Consider the following 24,735-nt stretch of genomic DNA (forward strand, 5'->3'; position numbering starts at 1 on the left):
TTAGAAAGTAATTATGCTTTAATAAAACAATATGTAAAGTAGAAATTTATACAGTCACAGCTATGAATATTTTAAAAGTATTTTAAAACTCAATGAATATTGTTTGAAAAATTTTTTTAATAATAATTTTTATAAAATTGTCTATTTTCTATATTTTTCAATAATTCACATTTATTTTATTGTACACATTATAGGAAATTGGCACTCAAACTGATTGTATACTTTTAATTTTACAAAATAAAAATTCCAGAAATTATTGCGCAAAATGAGATCCCATAAATTATCAATATTATCAGAATCTTAAAAGAAGTATTTATCAAATTATTGTATAAGTGTAACAAAAGTATCAAAAAATTAACACGTTGATTATAGGGTAATCAAATCCGCCGATATGATCTCGTTATCATTTTCTTTCTTTTTTTATAGTTGATTTATTTGATATATTGAAATTGATTATAAGAAATCTGTCCTTGCGTGCCGTAAAAATTGACTGTATTATTGTAAATTTTCATTATCACACTAACGTATGATACCGTTTGTTAACTTGTACAATGTAGGCACCTTATTTATTACAAAAGTTATTAGTAGTAAAATATATTTCCCAAGTTCAAAAGATAACACAAATTTCATTTTTAAGTAAATACTTCCAAAACAAATTCTAATGGAACCAATCAAATCATAAATTTCCTTTTCTAAGATTAATTAAAAATCAAATGAGCAAATAAATAAAAATTCCCCAAAATTATTAAAGTTTTCAAAATTAGCCCTTTCGTACACATGTGATCTACGGACACAAATACCATAAGTAAATTGCCCAATAGTTTAGGGTCATTTCGGTTATCCACTTATTAAAATTAAATATAATACTGCGCCCAAGATTAATAACCTATACAAATTGCTGTTACACAGAGAAAGAGTTATATTTTCATTTGCGTTACGTTGCAATCGTTACATTAAATTGATGCATTGTAATCGAATATAGTTAAAACAATCATTTAATTCATGAAATTAATAGAAATTTAATATTTCTCTTAATTCTCTTATAAAAAACAAAAGTCCTGGATCTTATTTTATTTCCTCTTTCTGAAAGTAACATTTTATCACTTTCGGAGTTCTTGTACTACGCCATATTAATAATATTTTCTGTAACACGTTACATTCGTTACAATAGTTACATTAAATTTAATGATGTGCTTGAATGACATGTGACATGTACGTTATTGCGCCACATACCTTTTGATTGTAATTTTACTTAATTCGGTTAGAAAATAAACTTATTTAAATAATTGTAGACCTCCTACAAGATTAGAAATATTATTCAAGGTTGGGTTTCTTAATATTTTAATACCTGACGAGATAATAATTATTTTATATTTTGATATTATTATATTTATTTTGCGACAAAAAAAAAAAAGAAAAAAGCTCAAATATTTACCAAAAATATACATTGACAGAGATAAATAATGGATGGAAGTTCAAGTCAGGTAAATTCAGTTATAAATTTAAAGCAGAATTTATTTATTTTAATCAGGTTAGAAAAATTGTTTAACTCATTTATATTATATATAGAGTGGAAGTTCTTCCTATAATACCGTTTTTGCACTTGGTAATTTAGAGATCGACAATTCTGTTTCGTATAAACAGGCTTTGCATGTAAAAACGTCAAGACATAGTATCCTTCTCAAATTAGAAGAGAATGGATTTATCACGCCTGACGAAAAAGCAAAAGAACTTATCAAGGAATTAACTGGAATAAAATATTTATTTAACTTGAAGTTACTTTTTGAAAATTTACAGAACGAATTTTCAAATCAAATATTAATAGATGCATTAGTCGCTTTAGCGGATCCTGCTCCATTTAATTTATTTTATTCAAAAGAAAGTGCGGCTAGATTAGAATTGCATTTACGCACATTGATAGCGGTATTAGAGAGGATATGTTTCTCTCCAATACGTCTCACTAAAGACCTTCGAGATAAAATTTATAATTCTTTAACAAGATTTGCTGAAATTCATCGTAAAACTACTCAAGTGATTGAAGAAGGACTTGAAAATAACTTTAGATCTAACTATGATCAATTTAAGCAGCAAAAGGATGATAAATCTGATGAAAAAATTGCTAAAAAACGAAATTATAATATTGATTTTTTATTAATTCATTTGAGAGATACTTTACATAGTCTTCGTGATGATGAAACTTGGTTTCAAGAAATTATACGAAGAATTAGAGACTTGCTTAAAACTGCATTGAATATTACGCCAGGAATTTTATCAGCAATAACAGGAGCTAATCTTCCAAATGATTGTTCAATCTTATCAATGCTCAATCAGGTTCGTCAAAGTTTAAGTTTTAAATATCCAGTAGCTTCTTATTATATAGATTGGCGAATTATGTTGATTGTACAACACAATCTTGTCATCTGGTCTGAATGTTCTGAAATGATTATTAGTAAAAAATTCGGAGAATTAATATTGATGGAATATCTGTGGAGCTTTTTGGAAAGAGAATGGATTAACATTACTAATAAATCTATTTTAGACTCTCAAACCAAATTTGATGAAGTATCAAACAAAGTTATTAAGGCTTTGAAAAATACTGGAAGTTTTTTGAATGATCTTTCTGGAAATGAACCTCTTGCATTACCATATACTTTATGGTTTGGAATATTGGATCTTGCGCATAACCTTATTCAAAAGTCTACTCGAAAATCCATACATGGTCTTTGTTATTATTTGGCAATTGAATCACTTAATAAAGCTCCAAGTAGCTTCATTCAATTTAAGGCTATTGAAATATTATTACATTTACATAAAATTGATAATCAAGTATTTTCAATGATAGATGATGATTTCGATCACTATATACAAATATTGAATAAAAATAATTCTTTAGATTCAGAAAAATTTCAAAAATTATTGGAATTTGTTAAAAACAAATATCTTGAAGATTTAAATATTATATATGATAATACTGAAAAAGAAAAAAAAGGAAAAGGAAAAGAATTAAGTACCAATCAAAATTCATGTATAATAAGAGAACAAACACCAAATTCTATTATATTAGATGCTATAGCAAATGAAATGACTTGTCCAATTAGTAGTGAACCTACGGATCAATTATGTATTTTAAAATGTAAACATGCATTATCATTAAATAATTTAAAAAAGTTAAAACAAAAAATATGCCCTCAATGTCGAAAAAAAATTGTTGATGATGATATCAGATATTTACCACAGTCTTCTATTTATAATAATTTATATTCAAAATTTTCTAAATCTGGATATATTTCACCTTCTATTGAATTGAAAAATTCAGATCAAGTTCAACGTGATAGTGATGATTCAGATAATTCAGAAATTGATCTTATACTAACTAAAAAGAAATTTAAGAATCCATTTATTAAATTAAATTCATCAAACAAATCATTATCATCAATAGTTCCAAGATTTACAAAAAAACAACATCCATTATATCAAAATATTATAAAAGAATTAAATGAGAAACACTATGAAAAAGCTAAAACTTTATGTAAAGAATTTTTAAATTTTTTTCCTAAAAGTTATTCTTCAAGATGTATTTTGGGTTATATTTATAGATGTCTAAATAATTATGAACAAGCACATTTATATTTAGAAGAGGCTATTAATTTAAAGCCAAAAAAACCAATTGCTTATTTTATTTGTGGAGAAGTATTTTATTGTCAAAGTAATTATGATGAAGCAATATATCATTTAAATAAATCATTAGAATATAAGACAAAAATAAATAATTTATATATAATACTTGGAAATAGTAATCTTTTTGAGGCAGAATCTTTTAATTTTGATAAATATTATTTATTTGATGCTTTAAGAAATTATGAAACTGCATTAAAAAATGACCCAAATAATTATTTGTGTCTTAAGAATTGTGCATATATATATGAGAGAAAAAAATATTATCAAAATGCTTTAATATTTTTAGACAAATTACTAAGTATGAATGAGAATGATTCATTGATTTTATGTTATTATGGAGAAATTTTATTTAAAATGGGAAAATATAATAACGCCATATCATATTTTACAAAAGCAAATATAATAGATCCAGAAAATATTCATAATTTGAAAAAGAGAGCCATTACATATTATGATCTTCAAGAGTATGATGAAGTTTTATCAGATATTGATAAAGTTATCCAATTTGATCCATTAAATATTTTGGCATATTATCTTAAAATTCTAGCATATTATACAAAAGGAGATATTAATAATGCTAAAATAGAAATAAAAAAGTGTATAGAATTAATATTAAATTCCAATTATAATATTTTAGAGAAGACACAATTTTTTTATTTAAAATATTTACTGGAAAAGCATGAATTCACAGAATTGATGTATATAAAATTAAATCAAATTTCAAATACTAAAAGTAGGGAGACACTGCTTTTTATAAGATGTAGTATACATATTAAATTAAGAATGTACCATACAGCAAAATCAGATTTTAATATGTTATGTGAATCAATATCTATTTATAGTTGCATTTCATATATTCACTTATTACAAAAATATTTAAATTTTTGGTCATATTTTGCTGATGAATATGGAGCTTTATTAAGTAATATTGGAATTATTGATTATTATAGTGCATACTTGTATATAGGTGAGTGAACACTTAAATATACTACTTTTGCTATTAAAATTAATTATTATTGACATATTTGGTTAAAATTTATTTAGAAAAAGAGATTTATTTAATTTCAAACTTAATAAATTATAATAAGATATATTGTCAATTTCAAGAAAGTGATCCAAATAGGTGAGAACTATTTATAGAATTGTTTAATTTAAAAAATTCTAAGCATTAATAATTGTGTTTTATAATTCAAGTTTATCAGGTCAAGTACTTTGTTGCAAAAATGGAGGAATTCGTTTAATTTTTCCTGTACTAGATTTTTATGACGGGTGTATTATTTGGAAAATAAATGTCAAAAAGATAATATCTGAATCTTGCTTTATAAAATTTGGAGAAAAAAATGTAAGTTTTTATTAAAATCTATTTTATTTGCAATAATATCTTTTTAAATTGATGTTTATATTTAATTATAGTCCCATAACTCCAGTTATATTGGATGGAATGTGCACATATTAAAATATAGAGATGTGTTAAAATTTAAGGGATTAGGTTGGATTGAATGTAAGATTCCAATTGAACTTGATTTCCGGAATTCACATCTTATAATTGAAATGAATGCTATTGATATGGTATATTTTGTTATTCATTTATTCAGGTTCCAGATTGAAGTAGCTTTAACTCATTATCATTATTTTTGATTTAAATAGAAAATAGATTATATTCGATTTGGGTATAATGAGGAAGAGATAACTTGCACTCCTAATATGAGTTGTTTGTTACCAGATAGTCTAGATTATCATGAATTTTACCCGAGCATACCAGAAGCCTTCAAAGACAAATACTTTTCAAAAAAAGAAACGGAAAATTTTTTTGAGTTAAAAGATATCCTTGACAATTTATAATTATACATAGTTACATACTATATTCGTTGTTATTTGTTTTATTTATTTATTTTTATTCGTCATTTTATACTTTGTATTTTTAATGTTATGAGAATTTGCTACAGAAGTTAAATGCATATTGTATGGAAATCTAATCTAAGAAATTACGACGAATTAACGCCCATACTATATATTGAATTTTAAATTTTTTATTAGGAAATGTAATATTCAAGAAGATTTCCTTTACATCTTTAATAATTGGGCCTAAATATCCAAAAATTAAAATAATGATAATAAGGAAAAAGAAAAAAAAAATGTTTTTTTATCTAAATTCTAATAGGTGTTTAAGAAGAAGACAGTTTTAAATGCTTTACTGATTAATTTGATTTTGTTTTCAAAATATTCAAAATGTTAAAATTAATAAAACAAAAAGTTTTTTAAAAAAAATGGTTTATTTAATTGATAATTTGGTAAGCACAGTTCTTATCATTATTGACATAAATTAATAATCTTGCAAATGTGTATTGTAATATTGATGACAAAATTTTACTGATTTTCAACAAGTCCATTATACTTTCTTTTTATATTCAGTTGATATTTATTCGTTAGCCTCAATTTATCTTTTTCTTGCATTCTTTGTTTTTTTAGATCAATTGTTAAAAAAATGAAATCGAGGAAGTTAAAAATTTTTACAATTACATTGAACGTTTGGATTTATATAATTCACTGTGTATTCACTGTGTACATATATTAAAAAGAATTATACCATTTTTCTTGATCATTATTAATTATAGTTGGAAAATTCTCAAAAATGATTTCCCATACTAATGATATAAATATTAAATATTAAAATATTCGTTCCTTTTATTTTGTGTAAAACAACGCAACGGTGTTGAAATTTCTGGTGATAACCGTTACATTTAGGGATGCTAGATTACTCAAACAGTCGGTTCGGTTCCAAACAAATTTTTTTTTAAAAACATGCTTTAAAACTATGTTTATATGTATATTAACAAATTTGGTTACTCAAGCAATTTAATTTAAATCCGATTATGTTAATGTAACATATTTTGTGAAAAAAACTTCACATTTTATTATAAAATTATGCTGAAAAACTGATTTAGAGTTAAATATTATTAGTGAAATCACATGATCGTACAACCGGTTTCAACTAAACTCGATTAAAATTGGTTTACTGAAACCGACAAAAAGCATTTAAATTATTAATTAATTTAAATTAAAGTGCGAAATATTTATTTAATTTAACAAATTAGTTACCACATTTAAAAAAAATAATAATCAAACGTAAAATGATATCCAATGACAAAAATAAAATAATACTTTGATCGTAATTATTGTATTTTCACTCCTATTCAACAAATCGAAATTTCACCAGGATGCCATTCTATTATTAATCATGCATTCATATTATTGTCAAGATTTTTCCAGTTCTTTGAATTCTAAAGAAACATGGGAGAAACTATAAAATAAAGATGATCTTAGTATTGATTTAATAAAAAAAAAATACTAATTATTCTATGATAGGAGCCAGGTACATAGGCTAACCCTCCTCCAGGAAAGCCAGTTTCTCCTTAATGACTTCCATAATTCCTCCGTACATTTTCCTTGCTAAGCTAACTCTATTCTACTACAAAATAGTAAAAATATATCGAAGAACATATACATATATACATATATTGAAAAAATAGTGCAAACAAGATAAAAAAAACAATAAAAATGAAATAAACAAAATTGAGAAATTAACAAAAATATAACAAAAAAAAATAAGAAAACAAAAAAAAGTAATAATATGAATTAACAAAATAAAACAGTAGTACGAATCTATACACGTTCAAGTCGTTCAACTACCTATCCGGGCAACCACAGTACGCAGGCGGACCGACGTATCTGGGCTTACATGGACAAGCCGGACGAAAAGGAAACTCCATCCGTTATTTCCTCCTACGTACGGCATGATGGAACTATGGAAAGACAATTATCATAGATCTGTAAGTTGTTAGGAACAACTTACCACAATGTAACAAAGAAATTCAAGAACAGCTCTTTCGCAGTTTGTGACATTATTCAAATTAAATATATCCCAAAGGCCGCTCCAAAATCAAAAGTTGTTGCGCACAATCCACAATGATATTCTCTTTGCTGTTATTCATTTACCAAAGGAAGAGTTGTTGCCAAAGAAGAAATCGCCTGGAGGAGACCTAAAAAAAAGCAAAGAGAAATAGCAAAAAAGCAACAAAAAGTAATTTAATAAATAAATAATATATTAGTCAGCATGATTATCGTTTTAAATCAATAGAGTCATTATTTTTTCAGATAAGTGACACATATTACACATATTACGTTAATGCTGACTTACTAATTACTATGAACAATGCAAAATCGACATAATATTATTAATTCTGATTAATAGTTGCCAAACATGGCTTAATTTTTTTGTATATTATTATATTTGTAAATTGCAATTGTTGTTCATGAATAATTCGTAATTACTGAGCGTACGGTCAAATTTCTAAATACCGTTAGCTTAGCTTGCCATACTCAATTTGGCTAACTTATTATGTTACAATAACAAACATAAAAAACTTATTCTATCAAATTTTTTTTTAATTAGTAACGCATTTTTTATTAATTATGTTATAACCAAAAGATTACATAATTGTATAATTGTAAAAAACCCTGGAGGTATTGATAAAAAATATCAATAACCCTATGACTAACTGACCTAAACTAAAAGGATTACAACAAACTAATAAAATAAAATTCTAATTGTGTAATGCTTTGTTTAAACAATTTTTATTAAATTTTTTTGATTTTTCTAATATTTTCACCTGTGAGTTATACTATTTTCTATCTATTGAATATTGCGAACACAAATAAACTAAATACAAAATTTCTTAAAAATTGTAAAATCAGAAAAGTAAAACATTGGAAAATAAGATCTAATTGATTCTCGTTTAACGGAAACGTATTCGAATACTAAACAAAAATTCTCCACTTGTCTAATTAATCTGCAACCATTTCCAACGAAAAAAAAACAACCCTACTCAGAATTGCTTACTCTAATGAATGGTAAATCGCTATCAGAGTCGTCTCTACTTCCTGAACTGTCACTATGCGTTTTTTGTTTCCATTCAATTCTGATTCCACAACCTTACCTTTACCTTTTGATGCGTCTAATAACGTTAATTCTGCTACTAAATACCGAATCCAATGTAAAAAAGTTTCCACCAATTCTGTCTTCGAAGCCGTTAAACCCGTTAAGTTGTCTGTTGCTTCGAAAAATTGCTCGTCTTCCGAAGAAGAGTCAACGTTATTGTTAGACGCCTTTTGAATTCCCAGCTTTTAAAGCCTCCGTCGGTATAATTTCATCTTGATCTTTAATTTGAAGTCCATTGCCCAATTCCTCTTTCATCGAGAATCATATACCGCCTTCATCATGCTCTTTTCATTGCTAAAATACATCAAAATATATTTAATTTTGTTTACTTTAATGATTTTTGCGAAATGTCCACCAAAATCTCTTATACTATCCTTGATAATTTTATAATCCGGTATATCTTCTTTTTAATTACGGGATAATAACTTAGCGTCAAACATTCTAAAAAATAAATCTGTTCTTTCTTCGTTATCGTTATATTCGATCCTCCCTTCATTAAATTTACTTCCATATCTTTTGTTAGGCGAATTTTGGTTCGAACGGTTTTATATTTGTAGTCGTTTGACCGATAACCTTTCCACGTATCCCACTTGTGTCAGACTTTCATAAATCTCTTCGCCCTTCCAGTACCAAGCAAAATCGTAAAAGACCAGATCACGTGAGGTCTCATCTATCAATTAATGTAATATGATCCTGCTTAGATGCGGTCATGGGTGGTGGGTTTCCATTGAAGTCTGGGTAAGCGTCCACGATGGCTCACTTAATTAAAAGATGTAGTTGGTTATAATTTATGAAACTGGACTAACCTGTAATTACTGTGTATTATAACTTTTATCTTATAGTAAGTTTTACATATTTGATATGATGTTGATAATGTGGAATGTACACTAAAGAACACCGAACACGTGTGGGCTGCACGTGGTTTGGGTTAAGCGTCTCTGTTACTACGAAGAGAGTAACTTTTTCCTTTATAATAACTTTTTTCTTTCGTTGACTGTACTAAATTTTTTTCCTTTATTTTTGTAAAATAGAACGTATACTCTGAGATAAGACGGACGGTTATTCTTCATCAGAAGGTACGTTTGTGACCAGATCCTCTCACAGAAGACAGTATAACTACTGAGTGTTCTGAGGAACTACTGCCATAAGCTCTCGAGTTGTGGCTCACACTTGATTGTCAAGAGTTATACTGTGAGCGCGAACCCAGAAATGCAAGTTTTCCTTTTGGTGCCTTGTAAGTATTTTAAAATAAAGTCCTAATTATACTACCTAACCTTGTGCTGATGCTTGCTTTTGTTATTGAATATTCCAGCAAAAGGATTACTTGACCCCATATGTTAGGTCACGGGCAGGGTTAGTCAAAAACCTATTCCTATAGGGCACCTCCGTGACTTGCGTAATGGAAGACGATGCGCTGACCGATTATCCTGAAGAACTACTGTTATCCCATAAGATTCTTCAAGAGTTGTGGTTCATGATCGGTTGCCAAGAGTGTGTATCGTGCGATCACTTGTCGACAAGCTATCATATCATTTGCGGACTTATTTTACTAAAGATAATTATTTTCACCAAACAGGTTTAAGTCTGACGAGCATTTAATTTCACAGAATAATTTACAGTTAATATTTTCGCCATAACCAATATCATTTATTACATCTCTCTTTGCGATTTTAGTGATAGAATGGTCGACCTCCACTGTTAAAAATATTAAGATGGATCAAGTTGGATACGATTAAGAAATCTCGACTAGAGTTGTATTACTAAGGTCAGATGTACGAGTTTTATAATAAATAAGCTAGACCATACATAAGACATTATTTGTAGTATTTTATTTTACTATATAAAAGATAAAAATATACGTAATTTTAATAAAAAAAATAAAAAAATAACAAAAAAAAAATCTAAAATTAAACCGCTAGATCAATGCTGTAATAGCATCATCGATGCTACTGTAGCAGCGGAGCAATTTATGACGTAATTTGCAATTTACCACGCGAAACAGAGAAAATATGCTGATATTAGTTAGGACAACTACCGGGTCATTCATTTTCCATTCACCTTATGACTTACAAACGAAAGAATTCACGAAATTATAATTATACCGTAATAAATAGGAATGACAATTCGTAAAGACATCAAATTATTTTATTTCATGGGCAATAAAAAAATAAAATTTATATTTATAATAATACCCATAACAATATATTTACAAAATATTTTATCAGTATATTATATAATATCATGATAAAATGTTCAATTTTTTATTCAGAAACACTTTCAGTAAGAGAATTTTCTTGTTTAATCTCAGTAGACGGGATTTTAGTACCAGTTTCAGGATCATTTATTTCTGGTGTTTCTTCTTGTGTAATTGATCCTAAATTATAGAAAATTCCTTCATTTCTTATAAATACAATAACATTACAAAGTCCTCCAATTGCAATTGCTTAAAATAAGAAAAAAAATTTGATTAATAAAGATATTTAATAAAGAATTATTATCAATAAATAATTTTTGTTTATATATATGACTTACCTAGGATATAAACATATACTATATAGAATGATGTTGTAATTCTTCGTAAAATGTAATATAAAATAATGAATGCCTAAATAAATAAAAAAAAAATTATTAAATTATTAAATTATTAAATTTACTATGTTATAAAATATTTTTGATCATTTAAAATTGTTCTTTGATTAAAAAAAACTTACCCATTGAAAACAAAATACTAAAATATAAAATTTTAATTTCTTTGAATTATATATATCAGATTCATATATATTTGAATCCAACTTATTTAACCTTATATGAATTCTTATCAAACAATAAATGGTAACAAGAAAGAAGACAAAACTTATTACCAAATCGAACCTTATAAAAAATAATTCTTTACCAAAAAGTTGACTATACTCATCTCCGAATTCGAATATAACACTAACAGTTAATGCCATAAGCCAAAGTTTATAATCTTTTTTCCCCCAACTAAAATTTACTTCAAAATTATTTTTTAAAATTTTCCATACTTCTATTGCAATTGTTGCACCAAGAAGTAAATTCACGATTAAAATAACCCCAATTATGTGAGACATTATATTATAAGCGTTCTTGCGACATTCAATACATACGATGTATATAATTGTCTAATTAAAAAAAGAAAATTAATTATTTTAGTTAATTTATAATGAGTTTATAATGGAGGACAAAAAAACAAAAAAAAATGGTGGTATATAAAATTACCTGAGCAATTTCCAAAATTGCGAACAAAAAATCTAAAATTCAAATTTATACAGTACATGATCAAAATAATTAAAATATAGTTTAAAAGATCATTGTAACCCAAAAATTTAATAACTTACGAGTGATAGCAATATATAAGGGAAATTTGATTTCAAGAGGCATTTGCTTCTTAGACATATAAATTTTTCTAGCACGATGGAAAATAAAAATACATCCAATTATAATCAATACTGAGAAAACATCAATAATATGATTATAACTTAAAAATTCAATTTCATTCATTTTTGCAAGTATTCAAAGAATAATAAAATTATAAATATAAAAACATATGTATATAATTATATATATTTAAGGAAATGACCATTGAAATTAAAAGAATTTAGGCGTCAAAAATTTTTTGGAGTCTAAATTATTATTCTTTTATATTTCTAAATTTAGCCAACCATGACGCCAAATAATCGCCAGTGGCATGTGTTGTAGATCTTTAGTAAAAGTTAAACGTGTAATACATTGCATATTTTTAACTATGACGTAATATTATCAATTTATTACCGGATTAACCATTTTAAGCTCCCAAGTGTAGCCGCCCATAAAGTTTGCCCAATTTCATAATAGTGACAATAAGGTTGCATTATTGTTATTGGTGACGTAATTAATTATATAAATTAAGGGGTCTGGAAATTTTCTTATGTATCTCCGAAATTTAGCCAAATCGTATTGTGAAATATTACAATTGTTATATATATCGATATCCCCATGAAAGAATTTAACTTTCGAAAATATAGATTAATAGGATGATTTACTTCATATCAAATAAAATTATATTATAAAATGTGTATATAAAATAACCTAAATAGTTCCATAGTTATAATAATCTCGTTCAAATATCATTCATTATTCGGAAACGGTTTCAGTAAGAGAATATTCTTGTCCATTCTCAACAGGTGAGATTATACCAGTTTCGGGGTCATTTATTTGCTGCGCTTTTTCTTGCCGTACAATTGTGTCCGGATTAAATAAAAATCCCTCATTTTTAATAAATAAAATGACGTGGAAAATTCCACCAATTAAGTATGCTTAAAAATAAGCAAAATATTTTTAAGTTAATAAATTTATATAATATAATTAATAAATTAATAATATACGTATGAATGTATACTTACATAAGGTATAAACCAAAGATCGATAGGACGAATACTGTTTTAAATTTATTATTTAAATGATTTAAATGGTTAGTAATTTAGTTATTTCTTTTTAAGCAAAAAAAAAACAATGTAAAATCTTACAGATAATGAAAAGCGGAACGTGATTATTAATACCTATAATAAAATAAAATATTAATATAAAATTTTATCATCATAAAATTTTCATAAAAAAAAAAGAAATCTTACCCATTGACAAACAAATAAGAAAATATAAGACCTAAGCTTCTTCAAATCGTATACGTTAAATTTATAATTAGTCGTTTTGTCCAAACTACTCAACTTCAACTTCATATGAATCATTAACAAACAATAGAAGCTAATAGGAATTAAAACTAGATATATCGCAAAATAAATAATCATGTCTATGAATAAACCTGTAATTAATAATAAAGTGCTAATGATTATTATTATAAGCCAAAGTATATAGTCTTTTTTCCCCAAACCATAAGTTATTTCATAGTTATTTTTTAAAATTATCCACGTTTGTAATGTAAGTATTGTACCAAGAAATAAATTCATGGTCAAAAAAATATCGACAATTTTGCCTATGAAATATGATTCGATGCCACACAAAATACATAAAGTATCGAGATTTGTCTAATTAAAAAAAATAGCGCATAAATTATAAATATTTGAGCAAGAACAAAAAATGTGATAATTTATACAATAATTAAAAAAATTAATTACCAAACAAGCGTTCAAAATCGCGAGAAAATAATCTAATTTCGCATTATTATAAAATAAGGAAATAAATAAAACAAAATTATAAGAAATACAAAATCGACTTATTTACAACTCACAAGTGATAGCTAAATAGAAAGGAAATTTGATTCCAAGAGATAATCGCTTTTCGTTTAAATGGGCACGAATTTTGCTAACGCGAAAGAAAATAAAAATACATCCAATTATAATCAATCCGCAAATAACACTTAAAATTATATTTAAAATCATTTTACAGTAAATATTGATTAAAAAATGAAATAAAAAAAAAAAGATTACTTATATATTTATATATTAGAAATAGCCGAAATTAGGCGGAATTATTCAGTGTTATCGTTATGTGACGATTGTGACGTCCCAATATCGTCATTCGTCAGCGGCACGTGACTCACGTGTCACATGTTCATAATATTAGAACATTATAAGTTATACGGGTCATACACATGCTGTATAGATTTCAGTTAAGTGCGAATTATAATTCTCAGAATTGAAAATTTCTAATAAAAGTTACCATCAAAATTTGATTTGACGCATATAGATAATATTCATTGGAATTTTCTTTATCCTGATCATTTCTTTATATATTTCATATATACGAAAAAAGTTAATCTACTACTTTTAGTAACACACTTTATTTTAAACAATTAATAAAATTTATAATAATCGTAATTCCATAATACTGTATTGTCTACTCTCAGCAGATGAGATTATACTGGTTTCGGGATCATTTATTTGCTGTGTTTCTTGTTGCTGTACGATTGAATCCGGATCAAAGAAAAATCCTTCATATTTAATAAATAACAACACGGAGTGAAGAATTCCTTTGCATATCCTTAAAATAAGTAACATAGTAATTAATTTAGTAAATTAATTAATATACATGTAACCAACTTACATATATAATTTTATATAACAATGATGTCCTAATTACAAAATTCTATTATCACACTTGGAATCATAAAATTTAAAAAGCTTACCCACATAAGATCTGAGCTTCTTCAATTCAGATAGTTACTCGATTAATCCAATTTATTCTCAGCTTCATTTGAATTTTTAACGAAAAATGGATGTATGAACAAGCTGATGGAATATTTATAACTGATAAAAAAATCTACGAACGATAAAATAATAGTAACGTTTGTATTGAAAATATTGTATCAAGAAATAAATTCAATATTAAAAAAGTTTCAATAATCATTCTCATAATAAATGGATTGTTATGAAAGATCTTGGTACTTGTCTAATTAAAAAATATAAACAATTATTGATATTAAGCAAGAACAAATATAATTAAAAATAATTACCATTATAATTTTCAAAATTGCAAGTAAATAATCTAATCGTAAAACAGAAAAATAAATAAAAATTATAAGAAAATCGATATAAACTTATTCACAAGTGATAGCCAAATAGAAAGGAAATTTGATTCCGAGAGACAATCGCTTTTCATTTAAATGCGCATAAATTTTGCTAACATGAATGAAAATAAAATACGTCCAATTTTAACTAATAAATAATATTTATAAATAGTATAGTAATGACTTTCACGGTAATAGAATTTTTAAAAATGTGATGTTCTAGGCGAAACTAGTAAAATTTAAACGCAGAAACCAAAATTAGTTTAGTGTCAATCTGTCAATTATGTGACGCCGAATTGTCGTCAGCGACGCGTGTTGTAGATCACTAGATAATTCTTAATTAGTTCAGTTCATTAGAACATTATTGTTTACTGATCTGATGTAATATGTTTATTGTATGTCATAACCATGCACATTAAAGTTCTTTATTGTAATTATAAAATTAATTATATACACCAAACAACGTATGTACGAAAGAATTTAAGTTTTAAAATAAAGAAATTTATATACAATAATATACCACGATAAAATATTTCTATCGTTCAAACGTATATATATATATATATATATGTATAACGTTTACTATTCAGAAAACATTTACAGTCTATCCTCGATATACCGATATTCGATATACCGATATACTATTAAAAACTTGATATACCGATAAAATTTTATTTTCCCACTATATGTGAGGACATATAAATATCAGTATAACTTAGATATAACGATATTTTCTAAAAATTTTATATATGTCCCGACATATCGTTATACATATAAAGGGTTGACTGTACAGTAAGAGAATGTTCTTATCTATTCTCAACAGATAAGTGTATATCTTGTTGTTGTACGACTGAATCCGGATTAAAGAAAAATCCTTCATTATTAATAAATAAAATGAAGTGAAGAATACCTCCCATTGCGTATGCTTAAAAGTAAGTAAAAATAATTTAAATAATTTGATTAATAAATCTAAATCTAAATTCATTTGATAAAACAATATAATTAATGAATGTATAACTTACTTAAATCAAAAATCCAATATTTGTAGAATAAAAGCTATTTTTTAAAATTTATTAATTCAATTAGTTAGTTATTGGTTTTTTTTGTTATCTTTTTTTAAAAAAAAAGAAAAAAAATATAAAATCTCACTTTTAAGTATAAATTATATACAATTACTATAACTATTATTATCTATAAATATATAAAAGATTAATACAAAAATTTATTATCACATTTAAAAAACTAATAAAATTTTCAAGCTTACCCATTGATAAATGAATAATAGAATATAAGATCTAAGCTTCTTTAATTCAGATATACTGAAATTATAATTAACCGATTGATCCAAATTATTCAACTTCAAATGAATTTTTAACAAAAAATAAATATTAATGATAAGGAAAATCGGATATATCACAAAAGCGAATAAACTGATGAAAAAGATACGTTTGATTAAAAAATCAATAATTGATAATGTAATACTAATGATTATAGTGATAATTATAATGAGCCAAAATATATGATTTTTTTTTCCCCAACTATATGTTAATTTATAATTATTTTTTAAAATTATCCACGTTTGTAATGTAAGTATTGTACCAAGAAATAAATTTATAGCCAAAATAATCTCAGCAATGTTGTCTATTACAATTGATCCGACAGTACACGAATTATGCGTACACAAGGCGCTGATATTGATCTAATTAAAAAAATATGTTCTTTAGCAAGGACAAAAAATGATAATGTACCGCAGTAATTAAAATTGATTACCGAACAAGTGCCCAAAATTGCAAGCAAATAATCTAAGTTTCACGTTATTAAAAAAAAAACAGAAAAATAAATAAAACAAATTTATATTAAAAGCAAAATCAACTTATTCACAACTTACAAGTGACAGCTAAGTAGAAAGGAAATTTGATTCTAAGAGACATTCGTTTTTCATTTGAATGTCCATAAATTTTACCAACACGAAGGAAAATAAAAATACATCCAATTATATCCAATAAATATAAAAGATTTAAAGATAGTAATATTAGTATAGCAATCACATTATGCATTTTTACGGTATTCAAAGAAAATTTGGATGAATCTAAAAATGAAAAAAAAATTCTTTTATGTTGGAATTGCTGGGCGAAATTCGCCGAAACCGAAATTAGTTTAGGCGACGCCCAATTATCGTCAGCGGCACGACGGCACGTGTTGTAGATCTTTAGAACATTCTTCATCTGGTCTGATGTCATTTTATAATGTACTGTAGAAGAACTGCCCAAAATTGAAGGATCTGAAAAATTACCAAGTTTTTTTATTTTTTATTAAGAGAATTTTATTTTGAAGTTCAAGCGACCATATTTAGTAACGTGGACGATTACATTTATATGAAACTGTATTTACACATGCAGTATATCACTGATAAAATATCTCCATATCTCGTTCATTATTTAGAAACAGTTTCAGAAGGAGGACGTTCTTGTCTATTCTCAACAGATGATATTATACCGGTCTCGGGATCATTTATTTGCTGCGATTCTTGTTGTTGTTGTACGATTGAGTCTGGTTTAAAGAAAAATCCTTCTATTACAATAAATAAAATGACGTGACAAATTCCTGCAATTGCGTATGCTAATATAAGAAGGTTAATAATGAAATTTATAATTCATTTGATAAAATCATTCATTTACATGTAACTTACATATGTCAAAAGCCTTATATTTGTGAAATCCCAACAAGTGAAATGTAATTATCAACGCCTATAAAATTAATTAATTATTAAATAAAATTTTATTTCTCGCTCAGAATCATAAAATTTTCATTGATTTAAATAAAAAAAAAACCTTACCCATAAAATAATAAATAAAGAAATATAAGATTTAAGCTTCTTCAATTCATATATACTAAAATTATAATTACCCGATTGATCCAATTTATCCAATTCCAAATGAACTATTAACAAAAAACAAATACTAACAAAAAGGAAAATTGGATACATAAAATAAAGGATGGAATTATAATTGGTAATAAAAAAATTTACAATAATAATAATTATAATTATTATTATAATAAGCCAAAGTTTATAATTTTTTTTCCCCCAATTAGTATAAGTGGTTTCATGATTATTTTTTAGTATTATCCACGCTTGCAATGCAAATATTGTACAAATAAACATATTCACGATTAAAATACTTTCAATAATCTTATATATGTAAGGTATGTAATATCCAAAGATACTAATATCTATCTAATTAAAAAAATATAAATACTGTATGTATCAATTATTGATATTTGAGTAAGAATAAAAATGACTATTAAACGTATAATTAAAAATAATTACCATTATAATTTTTAAAATTGCAAGCAAATAATCTAATTTCATATTATTATAAAACAAGAAAATAAATAAAACTAATTTAAAAGAAAAAATGAAATCAACTTATTTAATAACTTACAAGTGATAGCTAAATAAAAAGGGAATTTAATCCCTGGAGACATTCGCTTTTCATTTAAGAGAGCATAAATTTTGCTAACGCGAAAGAAAATAAAAATACATCCAATTATATCCAATATAAAAATAATATTGATAATTGCTAATATTATTATAGAAAACACTATTTCGGCACTCATTTTTACGGTATTTAAAGAGTTACAAAATATTGGAATGAATCTTTTTTTAAAAATGTGAAAATTGATTCTTTATATATATTAGAAGCGTCAGTTAATTTAGTATCTACTGCGGTCATGCGGGCGGTGTGGCTTAAAATCGGTGACACTAAGGTATTAGCTAAATTAAAGCAGATAAATAATGAATGAATATTCCATAATTTAACTATGTATAGAGAAAGAATTTGAAATATTCAGAAATAGTCTTTCATCAAAGGCGTTAAAAAATATCCTAATTAAGATAAATAATGGGTAATGTAGTATTATATTTAAGCGACGCCCGAAAATACAAAATTACAGCTCATTATTTTAAAGAGAAAAAAAGAATAATAAATTTCGATTGGAATTTTAGTTTTAATTTAAAAAGTCTAATTGTTTAGCCAAATTTTTATTTTATTTTATAACATTGTTTAGATTGAACCTTCAAATTTATGCATGAAATGATGAAATTCCTACATACAAACCAAATCTCGTTCAAAATTTTAAAATTTAAAATTTTAATATTTTAAATTAAATTAAAATTTATATTTCCACAAATTATAATATTTCTCTGCTTAATTTTTATTTATTACGCCATGAAATATTGAAATATGTCAGTTTATTAAAAAATATTCTTTCTGCATACCTACAATATTAAAAGCATGCAAAAAATCTCTTCGTATTTTTGTTCTTTATATAAATTAAATTAATTAAATGTCGCTTTTAATGTTCTCTTTGACTGTTGGGAAATAGGAAATAATTCATTAATACTATATGTCTTAGTTCCGCGATGGGAGTGTAATCCTACAAAAGTTCGCGTAAATTTTCATAAGAAATTTACAAAAACTTACATTAGCTTACGTATATTTACACAAATTTACGTAAGTTTACACCCCGTCGCATGGTTACGCCTAAAAAAAATTCCTGGTGCATTTCTTATATAATAATTTGTAAATTTGGTTGGCCGTTAATGCGAAATCATCAATATATAATTGTTTATTAAGTATTAAGAAAAAAAAATAACATTATTATAATATAGTAATTATCATGAAACAAGCTACTGTATATCCTAAGAAGAACTGATACAAAGTTACTCTTTAGGAATTACACGACTTTTGGTTCGAGATTCCTTCAAACGTGTTAGGTGGAATATCACATGATCAATAACTGCGGCTAATTCTTCTATGAAGTAATCACCTCTGATCACTCCTTTTTTTTAATAAATGATAACACGCATCATTTCTTTCGCTTAAATTTTTTTTTTTTATACTATTTTTTTCGAAGTACCTATATCGTCATTATAAACCACTGATCAAGAGTCTATTTAATTATTAATTCATACAAGTATATATATTCCTCAAACTTTCTCAAAACTTCTTTCTCTAAAAAATATATCGCTTAACAGAATTATCTACAAAATGGTGATGTCACTAAATTGTTTACTCCTAGGAAAGACTTCTTTTGATGATGCTTTTACGGTTATCGTTGCTGAAATAATGATTCTTTGGTATTAAAGATTTAAGTATTTCACACCTCAAGTTCCTTATTTGGAATAATAAAAAAGATACATTAGTCCTGACATTATGAAGTTTTGGAAAGTTGACATCGCTGAAAGTGAAGAAGACACGCTTAAAGAATTTAAGAAGTTAATATTGTTGCCGAGCCGTTGAGATGTTTAATGACTATTTTCAAGAACTTGCCCAAAGAAACATCCACATCATCGTACAAGTGCCCGTTGCTGGTAAGTGTCTCCCAATGATTTATCAAGGGCAATCCGTTTTGAAATGTGTAGCAAATTCTGAATCTGAAGAAAGCGTGTGTTATGTAACAAGCTATTGCATCTCCTGTCTGTATTTTCTTATAATGCAGAATATTAATAAAAAACGCGAGCTACATATATAAGAAGTGCATGTGTAACGAATTCCTAGATATTTTGATTTTGCTAAACATTATTCGCGGATTGCCTCTTAAATAACTTCGAGCATTTATTAGTTGAAAAAAAATCTCTAACAAAGATTTTCATAGAAACCATAGAAGAAGCATTGAGAAATGCAGAGTATTATTAGGCGGAGCTAAGAGACAAGCTTGTCAAAAAATTCGAACTGGAACATCCAGAGTTATCAAACATATTTATGAAGAGAACATTAATTGCATCTGGAATTCCTGCAATTAATAAGAGGCCATTATTCGTATTGCATTCATACCGCACATTTCAGACAATAGTGGCCGTGAAGGCTACCTCCATGAAAAAATGTTCATTGCGCCATTTAACAATGTTATGGAAAATCCTTGGCTCTGCAAAAATAAGAATTATTGAAAGCCAAGACAAAATACGGACAAAGGCAGATGAATGATTTTTTCTTTTTTTCTTGTTCTAGATCTTTCTTTATATGAGCTACTTTGCAAAACATTTGGAATTTACCTTTCATTGGGTGCCGGAAATGGTTTCATAAACTTGGGATCTCAAGACATGGACGTTTCTATCGATGAATTGGGCAAACACTTAATTGCAAATGACCCTGAAAAAACACTCTCTATGCACTTAAATTCACTCGTGCAATGATTCTTAGCCGATTATTCATTTTAAACAAACTTTTAGATTCCATAATCAAGATTACTATCGCAATTTTACACCAAAGCAATGGCTTCTAATGCAACTCTCGCCAAGAAAAATTAGTGGAGAAGACTTTTGGTTCCCACTCACGTGCTTTTCGTGGATTAGATCAGGAAGTTCAGGATAAACTGGTCAGTACATTTATCAAGAAATTCGAAACCTTGATCCCTCAGCAAAAGAAGTTACCAATCATGATTGATGAATCACAAGTGGCCATCAATTTGTACAAGGAACATTTTTCTACAACTCAAACTTGTGGTCAACTACGACCATTTTTTACTATTTTACTTCGGACAGCAGTACGGATAAGCTATGTCTTGTACTATAAGGAACAGGAATGAGTTTTGATGATATCAAGATTCATGCTGATGCCACATATATGAATTTTGTGGATTTTATGAATGTAATGAGTTGAGTATGTTTATTCGACGCTAGATGACAAGCTGATAGAAGCCACATTCAATATTTTTCGGGGCGCCGACGATTTGTACTGTAGTACAGTTTCTGGAATATGCTCTATTAGATTCATCTTCAGTGTCCGTACGGGTTTGCCCAGCTTTGTATTTTCAAACGTCTAGCGGATCTAAATACATTTGAGATGGATGCCATCACAGTACGAATAGTAGAACCTATTCCCATCTTGACGTTTAAGGAATATTTGAAAAGTATCCTGATGAATTTGAGACCAGTTATTTCAAAATCTAAATTCAGTTCATTGCATCATGCGCAGGTTTTCTTTTCGAGCCTTGCTTGACCATTCCACTCGTAGAATTATTTAATGCGAAAAGTTGTAAGGAACACTATCTTTTTATCAACACTAACGCTGAGAATATTAATCATCTGGATTTACTCTCTTGTTAAGCAACCTTGATGATTGCAACTCGACCATATTTAGTTCAAATGATATTATGATTTAACCTGCCTGCTTTTCTCAATAATTCTACTACTACTTTCTTTATGCCGGAAAGAAGCTGGTCCAGATTTGGTGTGCATTGTTCAGTCCCATACTCCAAATGGCATTGTCGAGGTTCCCCTTTTTCTTCAGGCAAGACTAGTGAAAGACTCATCTGGTGTCACAGCTAAACGTACAACAGATCCGCATCATTTCTATTCTCTTGGAGATAAACAAACTAATTTGAAAAAAGAGGTTAAGAGGCGAAGTGCTTGATTGCTTAAAATCTAAGTATTGTAAGGCATCTGAGCTCTCGTGGATCCATTTTCTTGTAGTTTTTCCTACCGAAACTAATGCGGAAAGCAAATATACTATATATAATAAGTCACGACCAAAAAGAACGGTAGCTGCTAATTTTAACGACATAGAAGGTATTTAATCTCCATTGCTTAAATTTCCTATAATTTATCGATCTTAATCAATTCTTTGGTTTACTAATTTTTCTAGCCAATGTACTATTTATCGTAATCAATCCTTCTAATGCCGAACATTTCTATATTTCTAATCAAGTTTCGGGCATAATATGTTGAAGGAATTAAAAACGTATAGCAGATAATGAAGAACTAGAGCTGGAGGAGTAAGGTATCATGAAAGTTTATTGATTAATTGTGGTCTTTCCTTTTTGCTAAGTGGTATTTGTTTCCTATTTTAGCGAGAATCTAAAAGGACTAAACTAGCGATGATTAATTGTGGTCTTTCCTTTTGTTAAGTGGTATTTGTTTCCTATTTTAGCGAGAAATTAAAAAGACCAAATTGATGATTAAGTTACAAATCATTTTTTATAGATAATACAAGTGGTAAACTAATAGTCTAAATTTTAGAAAAATTAAGTTTCTCTATATAAAAAATTTTAATATACCGTACAGATTGCTATACATAACAAATTCCTATACATGTATCATTGTATCAATGGTTTATCTATACCACTTAACTTTTACCACAAAATGCAAAAAACATTGTGCACTTTTTTATGAATTACGATTTAAGTTATGCATTATTATCGCACCGTCTTTAAAAAATTGTTTATTGATTATAATAACAAATATCAACACTCAATATAATAAATTTAGGTTTGCGTATTTCGTAATAAAAAATCTACATTTTAATTTACTCTATACAAGATAAATTTTAATATAAAATTTAATTAGTCTAAAACTTTTAAACGGTCATAATCGCATTTAAGTCGCGATCTTTTTCACAATTTGACAAGTCAGAATCTTCATATTCTAATTTTTCGCTTATCTCCTTTTTAGAATAAGAAACAGTAGATGTATGATTGTTTTCGGATTAAATGCTATTAAGTTCTTAATTTAATTGGTGAATATCTGGCCGTTTTTCTGGTTCATGTTCCCAACATTCTATAATCACAATTAGTTTACGACAAGAAGAATTAACTAGTACCAAAGGAAATCATTTCCCCACAATTATTTTCATACTCACTTCGGTACAGCTCGATAAATTTAACATTTGTCTTTATTACAGGTTTTTCTCTCAACCCATCAAAAATGGCGAACATAAGAGAAATAAGATCCTTTTTTTCATAATTGAAGATGAACGACTGGTCAATTCCCAGAATAATACTCCTAAACTATATATATCAGATTTCTCGTTTATCTTATGATCAAACGTTTTAATATGCTATAAATGGACATATTGCTAATGGATACTGATACAACATGAAATGGGGGGAATATATCGATAATTATTTACTGAGAGGAATACGGCCATTTAAGTATTAGGGGATTTTTGTACCATGTACCAAGCAAGAAACATTACACCTTAATTTTTTCACACGAAGTCTTAGTACAGTTCGGGAAAGGGGAGACAACATAATGTAATTGCGATACATTTGAAATAGTGGTTCGATGTGGATTTTACAAAGATTATGGGTATGGGTTTATTCGTATACTATGGATAACACTAACAGAAGAAATAGGGAGTGATGTTTATACCGGACAATTGGAATAAGTTAAACCATGTAGAGTACCACTGTAATGATTACAGTATCTTAGCGTAGACGCTTTCACGTTACTAATCACTTGAAATGGAATAATCCGGCAACTATATCTGATACATATCCTAATAGAACAATGACCATCGCGCTGTTACATGGCTAGACACTATATGGTAATCTTTTACATCCGTCTTTATTACGTGTGTATTATGTTTCACATATTGGGTGCCCTTTAATTATGCGTTAGAAAAATTTGGAACTAAGAAAACATTACAGGTAAGAGAGATGTCTTACCCTTTTCACAATGGAAATTCTATCTAGTAACGAAAAAAATATAACGATTTATCCACTCCAACTTATTACACGAATACCTTGAATTCAGCGT

The 24,735-nt window shown here is 26.9% G+C and overlaps 7 protein-coding genes across 7 annotated transcripts; 3 read left to right on the plus strand and 4 right to left on the minus strand.

Annotated features, from left to right (window-relative positions):
• Positions 1-1,463: 1,463 nt before the first annotated feature.
• Positions 1,464-5,520, plus strand: OCT59_006339 (uncharacterized protein; the record flags this gene model as incomplete). Its single annotated transcript, XM_066141209.1, has 6 exons — positions 1,464-1,484; positions 1,570-4,645; positions 4,723-4,801; positions 4,873-5,020; positions 5,092-5,247; positions 5,326-5,520. 6 exons carry the CDS (start codon positions 1,464-1,466, stop codon positions 5,518-5,520), a joined length of 3,675 nt encoding a protein of 1,224 aa, XP_065998022.1.
• Positions 5,521-8,632: 3,112 nt separating this feature from the next.
• Positions 8,633-8,851, plus strand: OCT59_006340 (uncharacterized protein; the record flags this gene model as incomplete). Its single annotated transcript, XM_066141210.1, has 1 exon — positions 8,633-8,851. One exon carries the CDS (start codon positions 8,633-8,635, stop codon positions 8,849-8,851), a length of 219 nt encoding a protein of 72 aa, XP_065998023.1.
• Positions 8,852-10,883: 2,032 nt separating this feature from the next.
• Positions 10,884-12,318, minus strand: OCT59_006341 (uncharacterized protein). The gene is made up of 5 exons (XM_025313874.2): positions 12,034-12,318; positions 11,915-11,946; positions 11,389-11,817; positions 11,210-11,282; positions 10,884-11,120 (listed from the first exon to the last, which is right to left on the minus strand). The coding sequence occupies exons 1-5, from the start codon at positions 12,194-12,196 to the stop codon at positions 10,939-10,941; spliced, it is 879 nt and encodes a 292-aa protein (XP_025186364.2). The 5' UTR covers positions 12,197-12,318; the 3' UTR covers positions 10,884-10,938.
• A 490-nt stretch (positions 12,319-12,808) lies between these two features.
• Positions 12,809-14,070, minus strand: OCT59_006342 (uncharacterized protein; the record flags this gene model as incomplete). The annotated part of the gene is made up of 7 exons (XM_066141211.1): positions 12,809-12,990; positions 13,078-13,111; positions 13,201-13,233; positions 13,306-13,481; positions 13,563-13,716; positions 13,807-13,838; positions 13,920-14,070. 7 exons carry the CDS (start codon positions 14,068-14,070, stop codon positions 12,809-12,811), a joined length of 762 nt encoding a protein of 253 aa, XP_065998024.1.
• A 1,933-nt stretch (positions 14,071-16,003) lies between these two features.
• On the minus strand, positions 16,004-17,254 carry OCT59_006343 (uncharacterized protein; the record flags this gene model as incomplete). The annotated part of the gene is made up of 7 exons (XM_025330028.2): positions 16,004-16,122; positions 16,220-16,253; positions 16,347-16,388; positions 16,462-16,554; positions 16,846-16,896; positions 16,968-16,999; positions 17,086-17,254. 7 exons carry the CDS (start codon positions 17,252-17,254, stop codon positions 16,004-16,006), a joined length of 540 nt encoding a protein of 179 aa, XP_025186366.2.
• Positions 17,255-17,631: 377 nt separating this feature from the next.
• OCT59_006344 (uncharacterized protein) lies at positions 17,632-18,037 on the minus strand (the record flags this gene model as incomplete). The annotated part of the gene is made up of 3 exons (XM_066141212.1): positions 17,632-17,816; positions 17,887-17,944; positions 18,029-18,037. 3 exons carry the CDS (start codon positions 18,035-18,037, stop codon positions 17,632-17,634), a joined length of 252 nt encoding a protein of 83 aa, XP_065998025.1.
• A 4,005-nt stretch (positions 18,038-22,042) lies between these two features.
• Positions 22,043-23,073, plus strand: OCT59_006345 (uncharacterized protein; the record flags this gene model as incomplete). Its single annotated transcript, XM_066141213.1, has 5 exons — positions 22,043-22,109; positions 22,413-22,604; positions 22,672-22,767; positions 22,946-22,973; positions 23,049-23,073. 5 exons carry the CDS (start codon positions 22,043-22,045, stop codon positions 23,071-23,073), a joined length of 408 nt encoding a protein of 135 aa, XP_065998026.1.
• Positions 23,074-24,735: the final 1,662 nt, after the last annotated feature.

Source organism: Rhizophagus irregularis, chromosome 14 (genome assembly GCF_026210795.1).
Source record: "Rhizophagus irregularis chromosome 14, complete sequence".
NCBI classification, from domain to species: domain Eukaryota; kingdom Fungi; phylum Glomeromycota; class Glomeromycetes; order Glomerales; family Glomeraceae; genus Rhizophagus; species Rhizophagus irregularis.

What these genes read in the sequence shown, in the direction of transcription:
- OCT59_006341 (XM_025313874.2), bottom strand. Translation starts at nt 12,196, where the DNA reads ATGAATGAAATTGAATTTTTAAGTTATAATCATATTATTGATGTTTTC. An exon ending in CTTATATATTGCTATCACTC is followed by an intron (nt 11,947 to 12,033) that starts GTAAGTTATTAA and finishes TTTGAATTTTAG; the next exon opens with ATTTTTTGTTCGCAATTTTG. An exon ending in AGTATATGTTTATATCCTAG is followed by an intron (nt 11,121 to 11,209) that starts GTAAGTCATATA and finishes TCTTATTTTAAG; the next exon opens with CAATTGCAATTGGAGGACTT.